At 37.9% G+C, this 11264-nt stretch overlaps 1 protein-coding gene across 1 annotated transcript; it reads right to left on the reverse strand.

Moving 5' to 3' along the window:
• Positions 1-926: 926 nt before the first annotated feature.
• BUB3 (BUB3 mitotic checkpoint protein) lies at positions 927-10829 on the reverse strand. The gene is made up of 7 exons (XM_010184508.1): positions 10821-10829; positions 8492-8686; positions 7656-7725; positions 6126-6277; positions 3109-3267; positions 1511-1688; positions 927-1147 (listed from the first exon to the last, which is right to left on the reverse strand). Exons 1-7 carry the CDS (start codon positions 10827-10829, stop codon positions 927-929), a joined length of 984 nt encoding a protein of 327 aa, XP_010182810.1.
• Between the last annotated feature and the right edge of the window lie 435 nt (positions 10830-11264).

Consider the following 11264-nt stretch of genomic DNA (forward strand, 5'->3'; position numbering starts at 1 on the left):
TTCTTCCGTAACTTCCACCTCACATCTTCACAGCGATAAAATGGCTGCTCCGAAGCAATGTGTAAGTCACTTAAGGGAGGAAGGGGAAGAAAGTCTTGAGGTTTTAAACTCAAGAAGTCCGATCACTTATGCGTGCCTATTTACACAGCCATTTACACTCTAAATAATGGAGACAACCAGGAAAAGTGTAAGACAGTTTGAGTACTAGGATTTAAAAAAAAAAAAATAGCAATGACAAACCACAGGCATTTGAAAATAAAAACAACTGCTCCTGCGCTGGCATAATGAAGAGCAGTGCAATTCTGCGCCGTGACGGCAATTTTTCTATGTAACATTCACGCCAAAGCGAGCTTAACAGAAATCTTTTACCTCCATCAATCAGTTTGCCCCATTTTGACAGCAACAATGATAGAAAAGTGTGTTATCAGAGGGCTGCAGCAAGCTCCAATACACAGGAACGGAGAAAGCTTTCCCTTGATTTTACACAAGCTTCCCAGCACAGTATCGAGATTCACTTCTGGCTGTGACAGCTGGGTGCATACTCAGCGTGTAAAGATTTCATGAATTCTAAGTTTTAAATATCCAAACGCAGCAACATTTACTCCAATAAATTATGCTTGAATTCTTCACTTAATTCTTGAAGCAATGAGCTAGCAATAACTCCACAGCTTCAAATAATAGCACCTATTCAAAAAGGATAAGGGTTTGACATTCTTCTCCTACTGAACAACTAGGCACAATTTTATCCATCAGACGTCTATCAACCTACGGATATTGAAAGCTTGGGCAAACAAGATAAAATCAAAACCAACCCTACTGTCAAGCTGCACTATCTACTGGCATCAACAACGCTATTCATGAATTTAGGAAAATTAATAAATCTTGGGATGAATGCTCAGAAAGGCTCAAATACAGGTGAAGCATACTCACTTCGGTTTTGTTTCTGCATCTGTCACTTGGCGAATATAGATACCATCTTCAGGATGTCCAATGTCATCCATTTCATACATATATGAAGAAGCTATTGCAAGGGTGGTTCCATCGTTGCTGAAGGCGAGTGACGCTATGCTCGTGGGATACCGATGGAACTGACACAGCCGCTTCTTATTAAATGGATCCCAAATGTTTACAAATCCATCGGAACCTCCTGAAAATCGGATTTTTAAAAACTGAATTATAATTGGGAGAACAGTAAGACTGAAAAGATACAGCAAAGGAAAAAGAAAAGACAAAAGGAAGGAAAAGAGAAGACTACCTGGAATTACTTTGTCAGTAAAAACACAGGGTTAGAGCGAGTTGTATAATTCAGTAAAGAGCAAGAGCATCTCCCCAAATCCCTGTTAAAGCATTGAACTCCAACTGCATCAAATACTTTAAAAACTCTGCTCCTTGCAAGAAACGTGATTTAAATGCTTAAGAAGTAAGGGCATACGAAGTAAAGGCTGACCTGTTTAAATCAAAACTAAAGGAACTGACACAAGTGTTACAAAAAATCAAGCCTGTACTCTACCTGTAGCAAACGTGTTGTGGACATTATGGAAAGAAATAGCATTGACTGGATAAATCTGCTCAATGTTGTTTTCCTTCAAACGGTGACACTTGAAAGCGTATTTCTTCTTCTGGATTTCTGGACTTGGATCCAAATATTCCACTGCAACACGACCTTCAATAGAACTTAAAACATAGCCCTACCAAAAAAAAAATGGAGATACGCATTTTAGAAGTTTACGACTGGAGATTGCAATACAATTTACCTTACAGCTGTTTAACTTCAAATAAATCAAATATAAACAGCCTTAAATTGTGTGCAACCAGCAGTTGTTTGTTACCACACATCCACAGCATCATCAAAAAAATCTGCTTCTGAGAAAGAAGTAATGCAGAAAACAGCTTTCTGAGAGACTCATTGAACCCAAGTTTTAAGTTGACACTGAGGCTTTTTTAATTATCTCTGTAGATCCAAATACAAGTTGATTTGGGGAAAAAAAAATGTCAAGAGTTAAAAACCCCTTGTAATTGCCCACCTATCCTCCAGGGCCTAAATATCTCAAATATTAAAGATACTCATGGGACTACTTAGTTTCAGAATTACATTACTTTAAAATGAGTTCAGAGCTTTATACTAGCAACTAAACACTCAACTTGAAATAGTATTTTCAGTGCAACTCGATTATAAGTGGTGTCCACTTATCCAGTTAATTACAGTCCTGACTGAGAGCAACCTGAGATGCTCTTACTGTAACTTCTGAGTTAAGCCCATAATGGATCTTTTCAGAAATGGGATTGTAATGATATCTAACCATAGTAAGGTTCTTTAAAATCCATAATACAAAACAATCTGGAAGATCAGCTTGTTTAACCATAACTAGAACTGAAAATGGACGAAGTGTTCATGCCAGTTCACTGACACGTAACTAGGTCTCCCAATTCCTGTACTACCACTACGTACATGGGAAAACTCCCTTCCAAATTACTTTGTCAGAAAAAAAAGCTAATCTTGTTGCTTTACTTCAGAAATAGCACAGATACCCTATGTTAACCTACATGGAATAGCTGTATGACCATCTAAATTGTACAATTCCCTCTAGATTATGGATCATGGGTTCTTGAGTGCCTGACAGAGTTTAAAAAAGCAAAAAAGAAAAACCCCACAAATGACATTCATATAGTTTTAATCCTGTCCCTGTTCCCAGCCTGATGAAGAACCTACAATGCATAAAGGCTGCTGAGCAACCACCAGCTCTGTCTTCCTCTCTTTTACTGCAGCTTTGGGGCAGGGAGGGAGAGCATGCTTTGCTTTTAATTACATGTCAGGATCGCGATGCATTAGGTAGATTAATTTTTAAAAAGGAGACAAAACAGAAAAAAACCCCACATAATAATGCTGGTAAATCAGTGGCAAAAATTCCTAAGCTACAGTATTAAAAAGAGTTAACCTGGAACAATTTGCCTCGACACCAACGTTTTTCCCCCCTTCAAAGTTTGATTACGAAACTTTGAAGACGAGAGGTTTTTTTAAATGAAAGATGCAGAGAACCTGAAAAATAAGCTACCATTTTTCCTAAAGAATATTCAGCAGAACTATAATTACTGATGTGGTTCCCATACCTGTTTATTCGGAAATGCTCTGATGCAACGGGTCTGGTATTTCAGACTTGATTCTCTTCGCTGCTGAACATAACCCATGTTCCGCAAGTCCCACACCAGCACTCTCCGGCCTGCCGTGCCCACAATTAATCTATCTCCAGACACAGAAAGTGTGTAGACCTTTAAAAAAAAAGACAATATTTACAATATTTAACACTTCTCAGCCTGGATAGCCACTGTTCTTTGTACAAAATAAAATGCCAGCAATATGCAATAACAAAACAGGTGACATCTACAGTTAAGTCAATAGCTATGGAATTCCCTTTAGCTTCAATTTATAACTCAAATTTGGAATAAACAGCAATAGTGACATTTTTGATTATTATAACATGAGATTTCTTCCTTTTGCTGCTATTACCCATGTTTTAAATGCTACACATGTACAGAAGTATCCATGTGTAATTCAAAAGGGAAATCAGTATCATCCAAGTTTTCCTCAAAACTTATTTCAAGCATTGAATTTATTGGATATTTCAAAGCAAGAGGAAAACAGGTACACAGTAACAGAGGGGAAAAAGGGTATGGATATTGGAATTCATCTGCACAGCTTGCATTCCCTACTTTAGTTTAGTCCTACAATTCCACATCACACATTTTCTTTGGTTTTCCTCCATCTGGTAATCGTGTGTTTCTTTGTAAACAAAATACTTCAAGTTTAATACTTCGTATTAATAAAGGGAAATAAATTACCAATAATTCATTAAACACAGTAAAACCCAAACAGTTCTTTGCATAGTTTAATCAAATTAAGTGAAACTGAAGGAAGCATATGCTTGGCGTCATTAAAAAAAATACTATGGCTTGGAATTTCAACTCTGCTCTAAAAAAATTGCTCAGAGGTTCTACTTTTTGTTTATCAAGTTTCTCATTGAAATATTCAGCATATAAATAGTTCTGATTCCAACCACAGTTTGAGATGCTGTTAATACGGAAATATGTTAAAGAAAGAACAACAGTTCAGTCAAAAACTCTGTGCTATCACAGGAATTCCGAGTTGTGAATACAGAAACACAGTGAAACCCAGCTACCTATGGCTGTTCTGTCACGGAGCTGCTAACAACATCAAACTGTAAGAACGAGCTTGTTCAAAAGCAATTTAATGCAACTAAATACATAGGAAACCGATATTGCATATACCTCAGAGCAAGAAGCAAATGTGTAAGAGATGTGGTGTCCTGCCAGAGGGATTCAATTTGCTTTGGCAAGTGCTTGTACAATTTCACTCAAGCACCTAGTTTTACTTTCTGGTTTTCTGATAGAGCCCAGTAAAGCTATCAGGTTCTGGTAATGCTGCACGGAAATACCAGACAAAACTTCTCTCTTCATTTCCTATAAACATTGCTGGAGAAATCATGTTTTCAAACAGTTAATTTCTAATAAAAGAACCTAAGCAAACAGGTGTGTATGGGCCTGGATACACACATAAAAAACTTCCTTTAACCAATGCACATTCATTCAGCATACATTCTTGCTCTAAAATGTGATTATTGCACTTCCCTCTTAATACATCTTAAGATGGGAAAATGTCTTAAATCTTCACACAAGAGTCACCTAAAATTTCTGATGATCCCCGTTGTCAAATCCCACTTATGTATATAAAAAAGGGCAAGAAAACTGAGTCAACATTAGTTACACACTTTAACAACAGTCTTTTCAAATCTCCCTTTGTTACAGATGTAAACATTGATTAAAACTATAACTAAACACAGTATAAAATGTGTTTGCATATATGTATGGAAACAAAGGCATGAAGAAAATTAAATACCTTAAACCACCTTTACAAACTGATGTCACACCTGTATAGCAAGTATTCTTTCTCCAACACACAATCATAAATCAAATGAAACCACTGTCACGCAGTTGAGTAGGTGTACACATTTATCAAAGGCAGCATTAAAAAAAATGACATAATGAACCTTGCTGAACCAATAAGCAGCTTGATTCACTGTGGCTGTCCATTATATGATATTCTGTCAGCAATTTATCACAGTTCTTTACATGCTACATACAACTATAAATCAAAACTAGAAATAATGCAATTACTTTATTCTGAGCGAAGGTCTTGCCAGAAGTAGATTCAGCTGTGTTGTAACAAAAGTAGAAGTTATTTAGATGCAATAGGGAATCTACTGATGGCTCTTAACCATGACCTGACAATACGATGTGACAGAGCTAAATGAAATTTTAAAAAGGCATAGGGAAAAAAAAAATCGTATGTAAAATTATCCAGTAACCCAGCCTGAGTTTAGGAGCCTATAAAAAAACCCTAGCAATTACTGTTCTATAATTCTTTCAGTGACACCACTGTAGGCAGTATAAAGATTAACACACCATACAACCATTAGTAAAAGCTTACGACATTACATTTTACCTTATTTCTCTTGGTCTCTCATTAGCACTGAGGATTTCAGTATTAGCAGAATGTCTGGATTTACTAGGCAGGTATGTTACAATACAGGTAATTCTGTTCAATCTTTTAATATAAGTGGAAAAAAAAAACCAAAATATTGTTTCAGGCAACACTGTTGTCCTCCTACTCTATCTCTATGCACATTTCAAACCAATCAGACCCTATGACTGCCAGGATCTGACAGATCTAAAAGTCTTAATATTTAAGGAAATCAACAGTGCATATCACAATTAAGCTAAGGGTTGTTTGAGACTGCATCAATTTTACATGCCATTTTTGTTAGGTTTTCCTTCCTCAAGTTTGTTTTAAATTATAAGAATTTGGTCCAACACGAGCGCTAAGAATTAAGTTATGCTCTCCTGCTGACGAAAGCTCAAAGCCTTGACCTAAAATTACAATATATTTTGAACATCACTATTTTAAAATGCAACATTTTCACAGCTTAAAAATCACTAAAGAACTTTTCAAATTCAATTCAGTTTAAGAGAGTGTCCTGGATGGCGATGTTTAACCAGTCACGGGATGTATTATTGAATGTATTCCCTGGAACACAGCAGCCAGTACGTACCTTTTCAGGTTGAGAGAAGGTTCCTGCATTACAAGGAGTTCTGGGATCCCACAGCTTAACTGTTTGGTCCCAGCTTCCAGTCACCATGACATTCACTTCTGGGCAATACTCAACACATCTGATAGGAGCATCATGGGCACCAACAAGGTTTTCTGTAAGAAAATACAACTCACTGTAAATTTTATTGGCTCAACAACCAGTCAGAACATGTTGAATAAAGAATTAAAAAAAGGAGATGCTACTGTGGTACAAGCAGACTATTTTCTGACATTCCCACAGGTGTATTAATACGTTAAGAGTCTCTTTGAGGATAGTTCAGTCTCCAGAAGCATAACCCTTGCAAAGATCATAAATGTTAAATTTTAACGTATGTCTTCTGAGATTATGAAAGGAAGTTAAGAATTTTAGGTAGCCACAGAGAGATCTTCAGATGTATTAAGTAGTGCTCAGTATCAAATGGTATCACCACCTGTGACGCAGACACTCATAAAGCAAGTTAAGCTTGTATATATTAACATTATGACAAAGGAAATTAATATTACATATTAATAAAAATATTAATACAAACACTCCTAGAAAGTTATCCGTAACAGAATTATCCAACCTTTTTCATAACATTGCGCACACAAGTTTGTCGAGCCCTGGCTACTGCCTGGTTCTGGTGATCACATTTGTCTCAGGTTGAGATTTGCTTTTCTCTTTAACACACACACAAACACACAAAAGCAGTCAGACAAACTAGCTCTGTATTTTGCACCAATGAGACACTGGAACTGTGTTACTTTTGAGCAGCATTTGTTAGGAAAAAAAGTAGTATAAGGCGATGATGTTTCATAAAGCAAAAGCTTTAGATTCATTCTACCATACACATGAAAGATCATTTCAAGTATGTCTAGACCACAAACCTTTGACAAATAACATGCTCAGTTTTAGTACAGCTTAACTAATTCCCCCAGTGTAGACACAGTGACCTACAGCAGAGCAGGATCATCATCAGAAATCCAATTCAAGGCATCCTACAAGCAGCATCTACCAAGCTTTCTGGAAAACTGCCAAACATCTCCGTGCTTTTTGGTGGTACTTATTAGAGCCACAAGTTGTCGTGCTAGACAAAGGCAAATATGTGAACCTTAAATCGTCAGTGTGACAAATGTAGAGCTACTTCCTTTCCCTCAATTTCTACCTTAAAATAAGTAAAGAAATACATATATAAAAATACATCAATGAATATGCATCACAGGAAAAGTTTGGCAGCAATGCACTGTGGCCCTTCTGTTAGAGGTGTTACAGCACAATCTTCAATTACACAGAGGGAACACTGCCCTGGTCAGTGCCTCCCATGATGAGAAAAGGCTGCACAGCAAAGGAAACTGCTGAGCACTAACAGTGACAGCTTAAATGAATAGAGGCTACGACTTAAAGCAAATAACCGCCATCTAACAAACTTAAAACACACTCTGCTCATGTAAGTATATAAATCTGAAGCTTAGGCCAGTTGTTGAGACCACTTACAAAAGTCAACCTGCTTACCTTGGTCCGTGTTTAGATCGTGCATTTTCAATTGCTGATCTAATCCTCCACTCCAGGCATGAGTAGGATCCTGTAAAGCAAAAAAAAATTCACTTTATGACATGAATCAAGTTTCCCTGGCTGCTATGCTTTTAATCTCTAAGGCTCATAACAGAGGCCTTGTTTTCAAGAGTTTTGGGAAGATGGAAATTAAGACTCAAGGGTTAAGATTTGACTCGGATCTAAACAGGCACATGACAGAAGCTTAAATAAAGTACTTTGAGCTACATAAGTTTGTTTGGCTTTTTTTTATTTAAAAGCAAAACTAAAATAAAACAAATGCAGTTAGAGGCTATATCAAATAACTTCTATTCCTGTAGCAGTAAAATACATAATGCTGATTTTTAAATGACTGCACGCTAAGCCAGTCCCCCCTAATGGAAGTGTATTTTTTCTAAAACTAATTTGGAAACTAGAAACCATTTGAGAACCTGTGTGTTGATCCACAGCACGATACTAGCTATGGGACAAAAATTTAAAGTGATCCTTAAAACATTAAGTAACACATCAAGATCAAGTCACTGGAGGACATGCCAGAACTACAATGCAAAAAAAGATGGTGCTAATTAAAACCTTTTCTTTAAATAAAAAAAAGTAAAATGACTCCTGTGCCTGCATCCTTCACAGGAAATATATGTAGTTTAGGCCTAGAACAACATTCATTAAGAGAAGAATAATTGGCAGAAGTAAGCTATTCTTTTAACCCAGATTTCAGGCAGGATTTCACTATCCCATCTTGGGCACTTTATGTATATAAAAGAGTAATTAAAAAAAACCCCAGCACCTCACCCACTTACATAAAAAGCACAGTCCAGGACAGCTCCTGAATGTTGGTATTTGAGTCTCATGCTGTTGGCAGGAACATCATAGAGCCGGACAGTGTTGTCCCAGGATGAAACAAGGAGAAACTGAGATGTATTTGGACTAAACTTCACTGATGAAATACCATCATCTGGAGTTTGATTTAGTTTGAACTCGTTTGATCCTGTCATCTGAAGAACAGACAATTAACACACAATTTCAGTAATAACAAGACCAGAAGCCTAGAAAATCAGCTCACTAACTGATCCATCTTGGTGGTTACTGAAAGTAGACACAGAAGTTTACTCGCTTTTACAAAGAAGTTCAGAACACCCACATTTCTGACAAACTCTCTAAGATTCTAATCCCTGTCCAAAACCTCAATAAATTCCTCCACCTGTAGAGAGTTTTTAATTTTAAATATCAAATATCACATGGAATAAACAGTACAAAAAGTTTATTATTTTTATTATTATCTCTAAGTTTAGATATTGTTACTTACAAAAGGATTTTTCCTCCCATACTACTGTGTATGTGGCTGTACTTTTAAAAGAAGTAAATATTTATAAATTACTGCGAGAATCAAGAAGTTCCTTTTTAAAAAATGGAGAAAGAAAGGAATCTGATTTGAAAACCCCAACAAAAGGGGTTGATTTGTTTCTGATTTGGTATCACCGTTATAAACTTCCAAAAATTGCAATTGGGTCATCTTTTAAACAGTTTCATACTCTCTGCAACTTTCCAATCCCTAGGCTTCCATAAGTACAATAAAATATTTCCAATTAAACAGCATTAAGATTTCTTTTTTCCTCTTAGAGTCTAAAGAGGGTCAGATAAGAAAGGAAAGTTGTGCTTTGTGGGAAATGTAGAGCAAACACATAAATGTAACGTGACAGGATAAAAAATATCAACAATGACAGCAGAGATCTTGTGAACACTCTGAAAGAAGAAACTGTTCATTACATGCACACCATCAAAACCACCAGAACTTTCTTTTCAAGACTTCACAAAGCCTTAACAGCACATTTCCCTTACGCTAAAAGGACAGAGAAGTAAATGAGCTCAGATGTTCTATAACACTGTCACTCCTGAATGTGTTTGTACAACCGCAGAGGTAAGATTAGACCTCCGAGAATAAATGCAGAGAGAATGAACAGATGAACTAGCACAAGGTACAAATTAAGTGCACAACTATTCTAGTTCAGCACCTGTCAGAAACTAACCAATCAAGCTGTATAATTACACGACACATGGAATAAAAATCCACAGTGGGAAGTTTGGGGAGTGTTCTGTAAGACATCCTTCAAAAAAATAATATAAAAATACTCCCTATGTAAACTCAAAGTGCTATTTAAACATTAAGTGGTTAAAACAAAATGTTTGAAGAACAAGAAATAAAAACTTCTTTTCTTAACCTCTTTTTTCAGCTCTGCTTTGGCAATATTTGGGCAAAACACAGATATGCTTGAGAACATGCCACACGTGCTTCTATATAAATACTACAGAGAACTTGGCAGCACCTTCACCACACTTTAAATGGTGATGTGTACCTCAGTATTTCAGATGGATGTACAAAGACACAGAATCTAAAGGAATTCAGAACTACAAGAATTAGACTGGACATGCCAATTGCCTTGTCCACTCATGGCAGAAAACTCAAGCAGCAAACGTGAGGATTTGAGGCACCAGGTACAACAGTTACAAACCAGCCCAATAGCAATCGACAAGCAGCACTCCAGGAAGCAAAGTTACTTACATCAGAAACCTGGAAGGATGTCCCAAAGGTACTTTTAAACCAGAAGATTTTATCATATCAGTATTTAAATATATCCTACACTTTAATCAAACAGAGAACTCCGCACATTTTCACAGGAGTCACTGTCATGGCCACTTCAAACAACAAAGTTCTGGTAAAATTTTCAAGCACATGAGATAACCCATAAAGAGGACATTATAGGGAAGAGAGAACTCTGCACATTTTCACAACCGGCGTTGCCAAACAGGAATCATTGTCATGGCCACCTCAAACAACAAAGTTCTGGTAAAATTTTCAAGCACATGAGATAACCCATAAAGAGGACATTATAGGGAAGATGGACACTGCTGAAACTGCAATGCTGGCTACTACAAGGGGTGTCTTTTCAACTCCATCATTCCCAAAAGCTTATTTTTACTGAGCAGATAAGATATCAGTGCTTTCACAGCTCCTAACATAGCATGCCTTATCAGTAATCAGTTAATGTTTCTCCAACAAAGCAGGCTGCTTTGTGGAAAGCATTAGGACGCCCAGCCTGCACTTTCATTTAAAAAAAAGGTTCAAAATACCGTTTTCATCTTGCCCGAGTTCCGCTCGCTGCTCCACGCAACGCCAAGCAAAAGCTTTCTTCCTGCAGCGGATCAGGGAAGCACTGAGGCGTCAGAGACAAGGTCGCTCTCGCTATCCGTTCCCGGAGATGCACGGCGGGATGCGGGAAATGCTGCTGGCTGCGGCAGGAAGGGGAAAGACTAAGACATCGGCCAGAGAACCGCGGGAGAACCGGGTCTCTGGCACCGCGGGCCCGCCAGGGAAAGGAGGGGCGCGCCGGGAAGGCGGGAGGAAAGGCGGCGACACCCGGCGCGACTGAGGGGAGGGAGGCGCCAGGCCCAGAAGCTCGCTCTGCCTCAGCGCAGTGCCCCACGACGTAGGCCCAGACCCAGGCCGCCCCACGCAGAAAAACCCCCATCCCCGGTCCCAGCCCCGGCGCGAAGCACGACCTCACCTGAGGCCTC

This window comes from Mesitornis unicolor, unplaced genomic scaffold (assembly GCF_000695765.1).
Source record: "Mesitornis unicolor isolate BGI_N332 unplaced genomic scaffold, ASM69576v1 scaffold2475, whole genome shotgun sequence".
Taxonomy (NCBI): Eukaryota; Metazoa; Chordata; class Aves; order Mesitornithiformes; family Mesitornithidae; genus Mesitornis; species Mesitornis unicolor.